Source organism: Drosophila mauritiana, chromosome X, assembly GCF_004382145.1.
Source record: "Drosophila mauritiana strain mau12 chromosome X, ASM438214v1, whole genome shotgun sequence".
Classification (NCBI taxonomy): domain Eukaryota; kingdom Metazoa; phylum Arthropoda; class Insecta; order Diptera; family Drosophilidae; genus Drosophila; species Drosophila mauritiana.
The window spans coordinates 13,458,392-13,474,084 of NC_046672.1; the positions used below are offsets into that span (position 1 = coordinate 13,458,392).

Here is a 15,693-nt window from a genome sequence, read left to right on the forward strand (position 1 = left end):
TTCCTCTTGTAGATGTGAGCGGTTTCATGGACACCACATCAGCGTCCAATGCGAGTGGCTCCAGTGGTTGGAGTGGGGCAGGCGGCTCCGGAAGCAACCCATCTCCAGGCGATAATGTGGAGGCCAAGCACGAGATCGATTCGGGCATGATGCCTCCGCCCATCACCACCCAAATACCGATGGGCGTTCGACGCTCCTCGCTGCCCAGTGTCACACCCATGATCACGGACCAGCAGCTGGTCCATCTCAACGCAGTGGCGGCCAGTGCCGAGGCCCTGAAGACGGAACTCGACGACAGCAACTCGCACAGTCCCCTGACCGGTGAATCCACACCGGACAGCCCCAACGCAGCCTTGCAGTATCATCGCTTTGCACGAAAGCCCAGCCTGGACACCATTATGTACGATCAGTCGAACAGTCTACCCGGTTTCCCGGCCGTTGTGGCGCCGGCTACAGCTGCCGCCGTGGCCGCAGCAGTTGATATTGATCCGGCGGCGGTGGCCGTTGCGGTGGAAATGGCCGTAAAAAACGAGATTGTGAAGCATGTCGTGCAGCAGCACCAGCAGATGCAGGAGCAAATGCACGAGCAGCAGCAGCAGCAACAACAGCAGCAGCAGCAGCAGCAGCAACAACAACAACAACAGCCCCAACAACAGCAACAACAGCAGCAGCAACAGGTGCACAAGTTCATTGATGAACTGACCAAATCCACTTCGGTGGTTTCCAGCAATGGTACCACCGAACCAGCTCTGTTCACCACCTCGGCGGTGATCGATCATGCCCTGACCGATATTCTGCAAGCCAAAGTGGGCATTGCGCCGCCCAATGTGGTGCTGGAGAGGAGTTTGTCCCTAAGCTCCACAAATTCCAACAGCTCCATGAGTGGCAGTGAGACTTCGCCGAATAGTTCACCATTGACGCAGGATATCATACTCAATTCGGAACCGGCAGCAGCTCTGGCCGGAGCTGCTGCCTTGGGTGGCCCGGCGCCTGTCGATGTCACCGGTGGTCTGTCCACCGATATCATTATGAATCCCGCCGTTTCACCCTCGACTATTTTGTGCTCCGCAAATGGAGCGGCCACTGCCGTAGTGCCGAATATACTCGCACCTCACCAAGTGACCATGGCCAACTCCATTTTGAACGACATTGCCATGCAGCCGGAACCTACACAGCAGGATGCAGCTGTTGCAGCCTTGGCATTGAGTAACATCATGATGAGTCCACCCACCGCGGCATCGGGTGTGGGCGTTGTGGACACACTGCCACCAACACCAGCGACTATGCAGCCAGAGGTCGCAGCCACTGCCACATCCACTGCGGTCAGCAACATGATTATTAAGGCGGCGGCGGACTTTATAACCACCCAGGAGCAGGAGCAACACCACTACCACCACCACGGTCGCGTCCACTCCCATTCGCCACAGGCAGCTGTCGGAGTGAGCGGTATTCCTGCCGAGACGGCATCGGATCCATTGGTTAACCTGCTATTGAACCACTCAAACGCACCAGAAACAGCGGCTGCTGCCGCTGCCGCAGTAGCTGTAGAAGCGGCCAACTTCCAGTCGATGAATCACAGTCACCACAGCCATCATGGTCATCATGGTCACAGTCACGGCCACGGCCATAGTCGCGTCCCAGGACACGTATCCGGGCATGTGACCAGTCACCATCGTGGTCACCACTTGCCGGTGGTGCCGCCGACACCACAAGAATCTCTGATCGTTGCGCTGGCCAGCGAGAATGCTCTGCAAAAGTCGGTGGCCACCGCCGCGGTGACCACCAATGGAGCAGTGATGACGCAGCAGGCATCTGCCCCGAACACAGCGGGCAGCATACTTCCGGCAGCGGTTGGAGCGGTAGCTGCGGCGGCCGCCGTGGCGGTGCAGCCGCCCATTCCCCAGGAGCTGACCACGATGTCGGATCAGGATCTGATCAGCTACATCAACCCGAGCACCTTTGATCAGCGTAAGTTTTGTACATATGATATCTTATGTGTATTGCTTACTTACTAATTGATTCTCTTCAAATTGCTTACAGTTTAAACGGCTTCAGATCAACAAATTAAACTATGTGGACTTGCTTTTTTTTTTATCAACGATAAATGTCACTCCTACACAGGCTTAGTCTTAAGTATATATGTAGTATATAGAGAAACACACACAAACAAAAAAAAACACAAACGATAAGACGGAATAAAGGTTTCATGTGGACCAACTTTTTGACCAAGAGAAAGGAATAAAAACGGGATCAGAGAATAAAAACCACAAACACAAACACATTTGTAGCTTTAGATTTGATTACGTTTAGGCATAAACCCTATTTAATATAATTACCTAAATTTAATGTTTTTTTTTTTGATTTTTTTTGCTATTTTAATATTGATTTATAAAAAAAAGGATGAACTTATCTCAAAAGGTTAAATTAAAACAATGATAACGACTGCCATATACCTATGAAATATGAAGTGAAATCCCGAAAGTGAAGAATGAAAACCGAAAATGAAGAATTCAGTTATCAACCTTGAAAATCGATAATTATAGAAAGAACCAACTTTCATAAAACAAATGTTGATTACGCTCTTTGCTGGAAGACCTATTTTCATAATTAAGTCTGATTTGAAAACTTCCTTTTTATTTGTTTGAGAATTTTAGGTATATTTTACAATTAAAGCCTAACTAAACGTTTTGGCAGTAAAATTAAGCTTATTTAATTTTGGGTCAAAAGAAAAACCACGAAAGGAAATTATTATTATACAGTTAATAATTTATAAAAAAAAAATACATATTATGTGTAGCTACGAATATAATGAATATGCGAGAAATTCCAAAAGACTTTTGATTTAAAGAAAATGCAATTATTATTTTGTTTATGGTTTAATCATTTTTATTTTCAATTATATTGAAGGAACGACGAACACACACAAATAAAGTTGTAACTGATGTTATTACTATTATTATTATTATTATTATGATATCGCTATTATTATGCATACCCTAAATGTTGATAGTTGTTATGTGTAGCGTTGTAACCTATTTACCATGCCGGAATAAGAAACACAAAAGTGAAAATATAAGAGAACAAACCCACAACCAAACTACATTGAAAAGTAACGACTAAGTTTAGTATACCGATTGTTATACCCCAAATAAAGATCAAGATCGAGAGTACTCTGCATTTGTATACCCAAGCCCAACAATTTATGTATAAACATCTACAAATATTCCAACCACGAATTTCGCCCACTCCCATGAATCGAACTAACTGAGAAACTTAAACATAGTTTTTTTTTTTGTTGATATTAGCTTGGTAAATTTTAAACAATTTGATTGACATACGTAATCTATATGTTCATAGAGTCGATAAATGTGTTAAACAATCTCAGAGATTGCATATTCCTCATTAAATGTTAAAGTCAAGTCAATGAACGAAAGAGATAGAGTTAGTAGGTGCAAGTGAGATGGAGAGACAGAGAAAGAAATAGAGAGAGAGAGAGGGAGCGAAGAGCTCGCGCTTAAGAATTGTTAGTGTTAAATGTTATACACCTATATATACATTATTTATGTTATATATATACAAACATATATCTAACTTTACAATGAATAAAATAAATGTATTTTTGATGTTCTTATTGCCGAAAGTGCAGAACCGATAAACTATTGAAAATCCCGAAGAGAACTCCCTGAATTATGTAACCGAACTGTCGAACGTATCAATTGGCGAAATAACGAACCTAATATCCATACTACCCCCAAAATTTGTCCAAAATCCTCCCAACGGAATCAATACTATTCTGCTCGTTATCTCTTTTTATGTGAATAAAAAACGAAATCATTGAAAAATAACTTTTTTGCGTACTTATTGTCATTTACTATTGTTCTTCAAAATATACATGCAAATCTTTTTGATATAACATTAGAATTCGGGATAATAATTACATAATTATGGTAAGAAATTAAATTACAATTTTATAACAAGGATAACATGTAATTTTTGTACAAAACTATAAAGCTAATAAACAAACTAATCGAGTTAGATAAAAGAGTGCATAGGAAGTAGGATGCCTTCGCGATGACACTGATGGATCCACGCCGAGTTTAAGACCTTGTCAGCGCTCAACTTGGAATGATTTTGCCGCCAGTGCTCCAAGTGGTCGTTATCGATGTCGGAAGACATACAGATAAATCCCAGATTTAGTTGCGGATCGGAATCGTCGACTATCCGGCCGCCGTTTTGAAGAAACAGAAGCTTAGCCAGTTCATCACCATGCGGACTATAGAAAAACGCATTGAGATGCCGGAACATGTTCAGATTCCTTTTCCCATCCAGAAGCTGATCCTCCAGAGCATTTAGGTTAGATGCGGTTATGCCAGCCACATTATCAGCTGTTAAATCAATGCCTTGAAGCAGATCCTGCAACTCCTCCACGTTGGCAATGTCTTTGGTGTAGCTATCACCGTGCCGGTCAAAACATTCAGCCAGATCCTGCTGCAGTGGTTCAGTGGCCGCAATAAGATCTCTAGGCCTCAGTTCAAGCTCCTGCTTCTGACAGACCCTAAGTAGCCACTCCATGCGCACAATGTCACAGGTGCGTGGCTGCTGAAGGATGAGCCGCTTAACTAAAAACGTCTCATCGCCTGCGATGCAAAAGCACTTTGGATCATTGGGCAGGGGGTTCTCCACGATGCAGCCACCGTTTTTAACAGCCAGTTCCTGCAGCTGATGCTTGCTGTGTCGTCCGGCAGACCCGCTCAGTATGCAAAAGCTCAGACCGTCGAAGAGTTTGGAAGTGCTAGCGGAGGTGCTCGCGTCATAGCGCTTCTCATAGACGGCCAATCCCAGTCGGCTTCGCTCCGAGGGCGTCATACGCATCTGCTTCCGCTTGGTGGTCACATCCTCTAGGCGCAGTTGCCGCTTGTTTAACTTCTTGATGGCCGAAGGACCCTGGCAGAGATCGTTAAACTCCTTCAGTGTCATACATTCGCTCCAGGGCTTATCATCTCGTTTCATCTCAGTGCGCGGAAAGTGCAACGATTTTCGGGTGAAAAATGCTCCATTGGGCGCCAGGTCAGCAGCCTTCACCTGCAAAATTACCGAGTTCTGCGGTTCGATCCACAGATCGGGGCACCCGGCCCTTTCCTTGGGCTTGTAGTGAAACCACAATGGCGGTGGCTCATTGACTACATCGTGCCAATGTGGTTTTAGTGTGTGATTTAGCACTCCGCGCTGTTTCGTATTGTTGGCAACCACTCCAATACTGAAGACTTCGGGACGATTAGAGCTGCCTGGCGGCGCCGGCTGAAGAACTCCCAGTAAAAATGAGTCCACAAAGGTGCGCTTGCGATTGTAGAATGCCCCGATGATCAGCACATCGAACTCGGTGATCAGCCCTTTGATGTACTGGTTGCAAAATTGAAGTAAGTTCATATTATTGCACTCTGCTGAAAAATGACTCTACTCACATCAGCCTTGTCCTTGTACCACCCACCGCCCAGCCTAACGCCAGGCTGATATCTTGATCCCTGCTTCTTCAGCACAATGCCCTCGGCGTGGGAGTCGAGTGCCTGCTGGAACAGCTCGTTGAACTCTTGAACGGAACCGATTTTACGTGCACGCATCAACTGCAGCACACCCGACTGTTCAACTATGAGTTTCTGCAATTTGTACGCCCGCTGAATGTAGGTATGGTCCAACAGACTCTGGCCATTAAAATATAGCAGATCGTATACCACGAAACAGGGCTGCCAGCTGCCCTCCGGCTTCAGGCTCTTCACGTCCGTATTCTCGCCTTTTTCCCGAAAGCGCAGTTTGTTGGTATCCCACACCATCATCTCGCCGTCGAGTATGATGGACTCCAAGCCCAGCGGCAGAAGTCCCCTCAGCTTTGGCGTCAAGGTGCCGTGATCGTAGCTGTGGCCAAAGTTCCTGGTGTAGTCCACTCCATTGCGGGAAATGTACATGAAACGACCTCGATCGATGTGCAGCTGAAAGCGTTCGCCATCCATTTTGGTCTCCAGATAGAGCACATCCGACTGCATCAGCTCCTGGATGTCACCCGGGAATCGTTCGCACAGCATGGGTCGTATCTGGTGGAATGGCCGTATGACGGAATTCAGGTTTACCAACGTGACCGCCGCCTTGCTGTCCTTGCTGGTGCTGGCGTCTAGGTCGGTGGTTTGGTCTGCCAGTAGATTGCACACATGTCCCAGATCGGAGCAGCGCTGGTAGATGTCCTGCGCCTTAGGATGCAGCACACCGAAGATCTTTCGCTCACCGATCCCCAGCCCGAGGCTCTTCAACAGCAGCCGGATTAGCCACTTCTGTTCCTCGGGCGAGGCCTGCTCCGTAAACCGGATGAGTTGCTGCTGCTTAACTGCAAACAGCGGCCATATTGAGACAGTCGTTCAGATGAGTTTAAAAGCACCCACCTTCTGTGTCCTCGTTGGCAATGGTGTCCAGCATCTGATGGATTTGATTCAGTCTCAAATTGCTGGGCGGATTAAAGCACCTTGGCTTAAGCACGGAATAAACAACATCGCCGTAGTCCCGGTACATGGTTCCGGTGCGGTGCTGCAGCCTGATGGCATCGCTGGCTAGTGGGGACAACAAAGAGATTCTAAATAAGCCTAAATGCCATTTCCAATAGGTTTCTGCACTCACAGTCCGTGGGTAGCTGGAGCACCCTGATATAGAGTCTGCCCAGCGCGGTGATCTGCAATCCATAGGTATCCCGACCCGTGTCCGCACCCGGAAGCAGCAGTCGTAGCACGGAATAGAAGCTACTGGCACCGTCCTCCGGCTGGTCGTCGTTTAATCCGGTTTGCCGGCGAAAGGATTCGCGGTGCCGGCAGAAGGACTCGTAGTAGCTCTTGAGGACCTCCTCCTTGTTGACCACCTTTTGGGTGGCCTTCAGCTTCTCGAACAGGCCGCAGATATCCCGGAACTTGATCGTGCTGGCTATATCTACGCTCATTTTGTTGTTCAAAAACAATATACTGTTGTAAACAATTTCATCATTGCGAAAATCTGTTCAAGCAATGTGACCGTGCTTGTAAATCAAAGTTAATACCCATTTTAGGCTAGTTGCAGTATTAAGATGCGGAAGTTAGTGGCAGAGACTATTTCATTTTTAAGCTCTTCTATTATAAAATAGATCAAATAGTTTATAGGAACAAGTGAAAATTTGCACACTTTCAACTATAAAATACTAAAATTAATCGATAGACTTCTATCTATAACCAAAAAGGCGGCAAATTGTTTGTTTTGATTCGGTCCACATTTGTTTCACGCTTGGCAAATAATTCAAGAAAATGGGCAAGAAGGAAACGCGAGCGAGCAAACCAAAAGCTGATCCGGATGCGGAGAGAGCTGCCAAGATGTCCAAGGCCTCTGCGCTGAAGAAGGTGTTCTTCATGTCGCAGGAACTGCTGCCCAAAGATGCAGACGACGGGCACCTTCGGCTGGAGCTGTTTTTCCATCCGGGACATGGCAAGGAGGCACTGTTCATAACCCATCCCGATGGCAGAATGATGGAGCTGGTGGCGTTCGCGGAACCCCGTCGCAGTTGGTTCGTGGACAGCGAAGTCTGCTCCAATGGCAAAATCTACATGACCGCGCCCGTGGATCCCACGTTCCTGGCTCTTCATCACCTCCGAAAACATTGTACGCAAAGTAAGACATAATCATTCGCTTTCGATGGTATACTATACTATTGTATTCTTGAAAATCTTTAACCACAATCAGGAGCAATGTCGCTGGACAACATTGCCGTGGAGGAGGCCAGCACCAGTCGTCTGCTTAACGAGATCCTCGACCCAGGGAACCTTAAGTGCGTGGCAGATGTGAAGAGCTCCGGCGAACAGAAGTTCTACAAGTACAACCAAGAGCGCACATTGGCCTGGTTGGCTCTGAAGACACGCCAGGTGGCGAAGATCCTGAAGGAGAAGCAAGTCCACTGCGGCCACAGTGCACAGTCGCAGAATTTCGTGCGAAGCGAGAAACTGGTAGCTGAGAACGTTAGCAACGAAATGGACTACACGCGCATGGCTTGCGATTTTGTGGGACGGTATTTGGATGCGGATCTGCACGGCCTGCTCACCAGTTACCTGCACATTCCCAGCGAGATTCAGGCGATTGTTGAGGAGAAAGCAGCTGCCCAAAAGCGCAAGTCGGTGGCGGGCAAGAACGAGGGCAGCGACTCCAAGAAGATCAAGCTAAATGACAGCGATGCTGCTGCCAAGTTAAAGTCCAGCGGTGTGGTGGACAGCGATGGCGATCCCAATGCCAGCATCACATCGCCCACAGCGGCGCCTCTGAAGGAGCGTACGCTGACCGCCAAGGAGAAGGCCCTGGCCAAAGGAGCCAAGGGCACTAAGAGCATCGCATCTTTTTTCAAAGCGAAGTAGATTCACGTTTCACAGATGTTAAGAATATGTTTTTACTGCTAATTTTACACTTATACTCTATATACTACAAATTTACACTTTTTTTACAATAAATATAGTACTTCTAAGAATTAAGTTAGTTACTTTTTTAAGATTTGTATTTATAAATATGGTATTTTGAAAGTGCGCCTTTTGGTCGCATGCGCTCTTTAATCATCCCTCTTGATTCCGTTTGGTAAATCCCCATCAGCTGTTAGCGTTGCCAGGCTTCCAAGGAATTGGTTTACTTAGGGGCTTCAGTTCCAAATGTTGCGAATAAAGAGTTTCTTAGTCGATATAATATTTATTTTTAGGTATACATGTAAGCATATTCAGGAATGCTAATTAAACATATGAAATCAGAGTATACTAATCAAACCAACTAGAAAAGAAATTAAAATTGGGGATTCATGCAACAAATATGATTTCAATCCTTAGTTCATCGCGCGGGGTGGCAATCCTGGCCGACAGTTACAAAGCTGCTGGCTCCTTTGTTTCCGTTTTTGTCGCTCAGTTGTTGCTGTGCGCGCTCCCACGTTCGAGGCTAACGGTGAATTCCGCTTTGCGCCTTGATTCGCATTTCGCCACCCCCGTTACCCATCCACCCGCAACCGAATATCCTGCTACTCCTGCTCTTGTTGTTGTTGTTTTCTATATGCCTTGAATTTCGGGAACAACAATTACAGGGGTTACATTAGTGAATTTTCCCGTTAACCGTGTGTTCCAAAGACAGTGTTCAAGTTTAAATTGTGAAAGGCAGAGAAAGGAAAAGAGTGGCGTCACACGAAAGAAAATTTTCTTTGGCGTCGTCGAGGTGTTTGTGCCTGAGTGTGTGTGTATGTGTGTGTGCGAATGTGTTGTAGTTGGTGTGGCATAAGATAAATAATACAATGCAGCGCTCAGTTAGCAACAAATTCTCTCTTCTCTGCAGCAGCAGCAGCAACAACAACAGCAGCAACAGCAACAATCGCAACGCAACGCACAAAAGCATGCTACGGTAAATTGCATTTGGCGTCTGTCAAGGACAAAACAAAACGCTGTTTGTGTGAGTGCGACCACAACAACAATAGCAAAAACAGCATGTGGCACAAATAACGGAACTGCAAAGTATCAACAGCAAAAGAAACAAGAAGAAAGCCAGATAGGAAAGCAAAACAAAAGGCAGGAACAAATCACACACGAGGGCCAAAACGGACACAAAACGGAGGCTGCGACAAAAAGAAAGCGAAGAATCGGAGAAAATAAGGGAGAGGCACACACTCCCCGCACCTCCACCCCTCACCAGCCCCATAGGACATTTGGCGCCAGCCCGAGCAGCAACTGCGACAGCGGCGTCGACTGAGGCAGCGTCAGCGGCTGAGAAAGATGTGGCTCCGTCCCTCTCCCTCGCACACAAACGCGCTGCAGTGTCTCCTGCTCTCCTTGTTCCTCCTTTTGGCGCTGCTGCCAGCGAACGTAAGTGCCCTTCATTTCATCAATGTTGCAAGCACTCAAACTAGCATAATACCCGAAAAACAACAAAATAGTTATGCTGTTGTTCATTTTTAAGCGCATTTTACACATGTAAATTGTCAACATGATAACATTTGAAACAATGCATGTATGTGCGAGCAATTAAAACTTTGGTTTTCAACACTGTAATATTTTGATTAAATACAATTATTGCGCCCTTGTAGAAATTTGGGCCCACGAAACGCCTTTAAAAAAGATAACAGCTAATCTTTGTAAAAAGTTTCCTAAATAAACGCAAGCGCATCCATGTTGCATGCACATTTGAATTTTAATTTGATTGCGATTGCTTTCCCAACGGTAATAAATGCATGGCACACAAACATAAATATGAGCACAAAAACAAGGGCTCAGTACAGTGGTCGCTCGCTATGCAAAACACCACAAAAATAAAATAAATAAATATTTTATTTATTGGCAATGGCAGTTTCAAAGGTGGATCGACAAAAAGTGGAATACATCCTTTTATTATTATAAAAAGTTGCTAATATTTCTTATTATTGAACTAATAATATATGCAATGTTTCGTTCCATTTTCCCAGGTGTCTGCCAGATTTTGCGAGGGCTGCACTCAGGGCTGTTGCACCCAGGGCTGCTGTCCGCCGTACCAGGGCGGGCCACGCCCCCTTCCGCCCTCCTCGGACTCGCATGTTCTCAATCTGTTCTTCGCCACCCACTGGTTTTTCTGGTGAGTAGAGCTGAGCCCCGGAGAAGCTGCTCCTTTTCGAAATTGTAAAATAATAGGGATATTTCGTAGACAGTGATTCTTTTAATTGCGCAAAGTAGAAGTGATTTATTTAGTTACTGCGATGGTCAGGGTCATGAATTGCATTTGTTTTTGTTTTTGTGTTTGGGGATTCCCCGGAGGTCGTCTGCAAGGCCGTTCAATGGGGCCAGTTTTGGGGCGTTGGAATGGTGGGATGGATTGGATGGCGTGGGGTTTTCAGTGTGTGCTCTGGCCGGACTTCCAGCTGATTGGCATTGTGTGCCATGCGAGAGATATTATTATTATTGGCAGCAAAGGTGGCGCCCAGCGACGGGGTTGCGTCAAGTCAAAAGTCGAGTCAAGTCGAGAGGCTTATGCAAGCTGTACCCCCGTGCTAGGCCACCACTACCATCAGTGCGACCAGCGCATAGTACCGACCACCTCCCTTGAGGGCTGTGGAAATGGCAATGCCAACTAATGAGACACAAACGGAACCCGCCCACCGCCACCCAGCTCATATAATCCCATCTCTTGGCCACCGAAAAGGCAAACAAATTTCAGTCGGAATTCGATTACGGGAACAGCAGGACACGGATCCGTATCCGCACCGGCATCCGGATCCGCTCCAATGGGCTTCTTCATTCAGTCGCGCCAGCTGCAAACCGAGCAGTGAATAACGATCCTCACTTTGATAATACGAAAATTAATGTAAAATCTATATTCTTCTTGCAGGTGCGTGGTTGTGGCCATCATCTTGGCCATCCTGTGTGCCTACTCACTATGGAAGAAGCGACGGACACTTTGCGGCTGGGGATTCAACGAGCACCACACCCAATCCGAGGGCGATTCCGCCGGTTCCTGCTATGCACCTCCACAATACAGTCGCTGCAACTCGTTTCACCATCCGCCGCCGCCATATACGGAGGTAAAGTAATCATATACATGACCGGAATCGATTCGCTTAACAATTTCCATCTACTCAGGTGACCTCCAAGCCGGATCTGTATCCACTTGTCTTCACCTGCAACAGCGATTCGGGCAATGGCAAGGGCAACGGCAGCTCCAGCTACCTGATGGTGCAGTACTTCCGGAACTACATCGTCCGTCCGGCTGCTGGGGGATCCCTGAGTGCGGCCAGCACCGTCGACTCCCTAAGCTCCAGCTTCATTTGCAATGCCAATGAGGCGAATACCCTGGTGCCACCACCATACTCCAGGGCAGCCAGTCCGGAGTTGGGACTGCATCATTATGTGGCCCATGCCCATGCGCATGCCAATGCTAATGTCAATGCCAATGCCCATGGACACGGGAATGGCCATCTGAGATCCGTGGAACAGGCGCCACCGCATCAGGTGTCAAATGTTCCGCTGGCATCTGTGCACTACGCCATGCCGAGATCGGCTTCCCAGCTGGTGGAAACGGATGCCTATCAGCCGAGACTGATGCCCGCCCAGACTCAGGCCCAGCACTATGCCACCGTGGCACTGGGCAGTGCACCAGGCGGAGCAGCGCTCTACAGCACGCGGCTGCATGCCTCCCACGAGGAGGGAGTGGGCGTGGGCGTGGGCGTTGGTGTGGGCTACCTTCAGTCCCAGAGTGATCAGCACTTCCGGTACATGGCGAATAGCAGCAGCAGTCTCAGCGACATCTTTGTGAACAACAGCTGTGTGGCAGGTGGGTATTGCGATAAGGGATTTCCCATTAATTACTTATTTATTGTGATGATTTCTCGCAGGAATGCTACCCGATAGCGGAGGAGCTGGTAGTGCCTTCCATGGCGCGGAAAGTGGATCGGCCACACAGGCTGCCTCCCTGAATAGCCTGGCAATGGGCGGCTTGGGTGGATCGGTAACGAATGCCGCAGGCGCATCGGGAGGATCTGGCACACCGGTGATATACAGCAATGGCTGCATCCAACCCAACCCGCTGCATAGTCTGGAGAACTGCTGTCAGCCATCGGCTCAGGTGTCCGGCGTGAGTAGTCTGGCCAACATTGGAACACCGGGCTCGCCGCCCCAGGCCACCAGTCCGACGGGCGAGGTGCGTGAGATTCTCGACCAGATCCGCCAGCTGCAGGCGGGCGTTAGCTACGAGCAGCTACTGTTGAACGGAACTGGCGCCAAGCCCCGACTGCAGCACACGCTATCGACGCCCTCGAACTCCCAGCAGGTGTTGCAGCCCATCCTAACCACATCCGCATCCATTTCCGGCGGCACCAGTGGGCGGAGTAAAAAGTTCTTCACCTCCGGCAGCAAAACGCAACCCAATAAGGCTCTGTACATACCCATGGCCGCCATCGGGGGTTCCGGATCGGGCGCACAGCGCTGTGTGCTCAAGAGTCCGGTGAGCAGTGTCGTCAGCGGTGCCAGCTTCTTTGTGAACCGTGGACGAGTTGCCCGCAAGGGTTGGATCACCCGATCGGCACCCACAACGCCGGGCAGTGCCCTGCCCCCCAATCGCCTCGGGGACGATAGTCCGCTGCTGCTCAACGAGCACGATGAGGATGCGATTGACGATGATGAAGACGAGGAGCAGGAGGTGGACGAGCGGCAGCGGCATCACCAGGAGACCCAGCGGGTTCACGAGGATACCGACAGCGAAACGGAGGCGGAGGCGAGGAATCATCGTCGCCAGCATCGCCATCATCGTGGCCATCGGCGCGGACAACTTGAATAATAGTGGGCGTGGTCGTTGGAATCGCCAGTGTCATTTAGTAGTTGTTGTTGTAGCTCAAGGTTCTCCTTTAGAAATAAGCTTTTAAACGAAAGTGGAGAAATGTTTGGGAGCCGGCGGCACGCTTCTTAGTCTGAAGAATCCTGAAGAAGAGAAACGGTAGCAGATCGGATGGTTAAATCTAAGTTCCGTTTGTAGTATTAACAAGTTCTGTAAGATTTCTATAGTGCGAAACACTTAATAACTGTGGATGAAATTTATCCTTTCTGGTCATTTGAATAATACGATATGCATCATTATTGCGAACATAGAACGACAATTTATTTAATTTTTAAGTCAGCTTACATAAAAACGCAGGTCCTTGAAGAAATAATCTTAGTTAAAGGTTAGAATATAATTTTCTATGATTTTAATAGAGTGTATTGTTTGAGGTAATCTATTAGTTTCGTGATAATATTTGAAAAGTGAAATCTTAGGCAGTCGAGTATAGTAATTGTAAGAATTTAAAACTAAGGCTAAAAATGTCTTGGGAAATTTTAAACTGAAAGAACGGCATAGAAGACAGATCAATTTGCATTATCCACGAGTTTTGACAATAGTTCAATAAAACTAACCACGATATGTTCTTCAAACAGTATTATTAACAAACCCTAGCAGAAGTTTATAATTGTTTATGCCCACAAGATATCTAATTTCGATTGAGGATTTGAAATGTCGGTTCGTTGAGCTTCCGTGAATAGATAAACAATTTAAATATACATATAGCTGTCCTTAGGTTCAAATAGTCTAGCAATTGCGAGATTTAACATTTAAGTTTTGTAAACGTTGGGAAGGTTTCATGACATTTAAATTACACACCTACACACTCCACAATTCAATTGTTTGCCGAATTTTATATAATTTTCATTTAAGGTTTGCCTAGGAACTTTAAAAAGACGAAGAACAATTGCACAAAAGATTTAAATCAATTTAGGCTAATGTGGTAAAAAATTGAAACAAAAAACGCATAAAAACCAAAAAGAGCAAAATTAAAAAGATTGAAGATTGTCGCCCAGATGGAGAGTTTTTGTAAGTAAAGTAGCGAATAAGGAATACGTTCACACACAAACAATGCAAACAGATCACGTACAGATATATAGGATACTTCAGTTCGAGGAGACACTTTTAAAAAAATGAAATATGCAAAATGCGCGGGCATTCGGTTTGGAAATTAGGGCAGGTGCACTAGAACGAAATCTAAAATTAATTGTGTATTCTAAACTAAAAACAAATTACCAAATGAGACTAAGGGGTCAAGATCCGGGGGCTAAACAAAAAACAATGGAATAGTTTGAATGCAGCAGTGCCTTTTCAACTAATTAAACCACAACCAAAAACAAGCAAATCTAAAAAACCGATAAAATGGAACCAGAAGCTAAATAGCTAATGCTAATGTGCATCCCCAGGCAAACAGACAGAAACAGATTAAACCGATTAATTAAAACAATCCAATGAACACGGCAATATTTATAAATCTGCTTAAGCGTTAGATATATGATGATACTATATGCGAGTATATATAAATGTGTACGTGACAATTACTTTATGTGAATGATATGAATTTTACAATTCATTGAGATTTATCCTAGATGGTTTCGTTGGGTCCCTTATCGATCGGTTATTTTGGCTTATTTCGACACGATCCAGTTCGAGTATCTGTGCTTCATTACACATAACTATATAATTAAACAATTAATTAATAAACTAGCATAGCAAAAAACTGATGGCGTTCAATCTCGAATAAGTCTCCGAAAGCAAGTGAATTGTTTTAAAAGTCGGTTAACGAAAACCAAACAAATGAAACGAAAACCGAAAGAGAACTAAGAAATCAATTTAAGTCAAATATACAAAGATGAGAAATAAAAACAATAAATGAACAAAATTCGAATTGTGTTCGAGCTATCATCATCAACAATATCAATATCCCCCATCAACTAATATATATTATTATATCTCCCACAGGGCTTGAACTTTGAACTTGAAATCGATGAGATTTAGCAAACGGTATGGTGTATGGGTACTATATATAGATGGACTCCTAATCTAAATACAATAGTAATGCTTGACCATAATCTGCCATCGACTGCGAAAGAAATGATAAGCTGGCTAGATTTCTAAATTCGTACGCAATATTAATCAGCTTGGACAGTCATATATAAAATCGTAAAGAGTACTTAGGGACCAAAACCCGAAAATCACAGTTGCAGCTCACTGATCCTTGAAATGAGCTACTCCATGGTTATGGAAAGATGGCATATAACTTTCTAGGATTATCTAAGATCCTAACTACAAAAATCATAATGATCAAACATTATTTTTAATTATGAGAATCTTTTGTAACTT

The 15,693-nt window shown here is 45.9% G+C and overlaps 4 protein-coding genes across 9 annotated transcripts in view; 3 read left to right on the forward strand and 1 right to left on the reverse strand.

Annotated features, from left to right (window-relative positions):
• LOC117148068 (nuclear factor of activated T-cells 5) overlaps positions 1 to 3,845 on the forward strand; it is a 40,413-nt gene extending 36,568 nt beyond the window's left edge. For all 5 annotated transcript variants that reach the window (XM_033315262.1, XM_033315264.1, XM_033315260.1 and 2 more), the window contains 2 exons: positions 13 to 1,968; positions 2,041 to 3,845. In XM_033315262.1, coding sequence (XP_033171153.1) covers positions 13 to 1,968; positions 2,041 to 2,045 — 1,961 coding nt within the window. In that variant the 3' untranslated portion in view covers positions 2,046 to 3,845. The remainder of the gene's footprint in view (positions 1 to 12; positions 1,969 to 2,040) is intronic.
• A 21-nt stretch (positions 3,846 to 3,866) lies between these two features.
• On the reverse strand, positions 3,867 to 7,046 carry LOC117148069 (DNA ligase 4). Its single transcript, XM_033315266.1, has 4 exons — positions 6,661 to 7,046; positions 6,429 to 6,593; positions 5,463 to 6,373; positions 3,867 to 5,400 (listed from the first exon to the last, which is right to left on the reverse strand). Exons 1-4 carry the CDS (start codon positions 6,971 to 6,973, stop codon positions 4,033 to 4,035), a joined length of 2,757 nt encoding a protein of 918 aa, XP_033171157.1. The 5' UTR covers positions 6,974 to 7,046; the 3' UTR covers positions 3,867 to 4,032.
• Positions 7,047 to 7,221: 175 nt separating this feature from the next.
• LOC117148070 (ribonuclease H2 subunit B) lies at positions 7,222 to 8,517 on the forward strand. The gene is made up of 2 exons (XM_033315267.1): positions 7,222 to 7,671; positions 7,744 to 8,517. The coding sequence occupies exons 1-2, from the start codon at positions 7,311 to 7,313 to the stop codon at positions 8,403 to 8,405; spliced, it is 1,023 nt and encodes a 340-aa protein (XP_033171158.1). The 5' UTR covers positions 7,222 to 7,310; the 3' UTR covers positions 8,406 to 8,517.
• Positions 8,518 to 8,888: 371 nt separating this feature from the next.
• Positions 8,889 to 15,232, forward strand: LOC117148043. Of its 2 annotated transcripts, none has more exons than XM_033315221.1 (6): positions 8,889 to 8,973; positions 9,355 to 9,878; positions 10,475 to 10,620; positions 11,371 to 11,563; positions 11,622 to 12,312; positions 12,374 to 15,232. In XM_033315221.1, the coding sequence occupies exons 2-6, from the start codon at positions 9,789 to 9,791 to the stop codon at positions 13,312 to 13,314; spliced, it is 2,061 nt and encodes a 686-aa protein (XP_033171112.1). In that variant the 5' UTR covers positions 8,889 to 8,973; positions 9,355 to 9,788; the 3' UTR covers positions 13,315 to 15,232. The 2 variants fall into 2 exon arrangements, with proteins under 2 accessions (XP_033171112.1, XP_033171113.1); XM_033315222.1 differs by having other exon boundaries at positions 8,948 to 8,973; positions 9,358 to 9,878.
• The last annotated feature ends 461 nt before the right edge of the window (positions 15,233 to 15,693 follow it).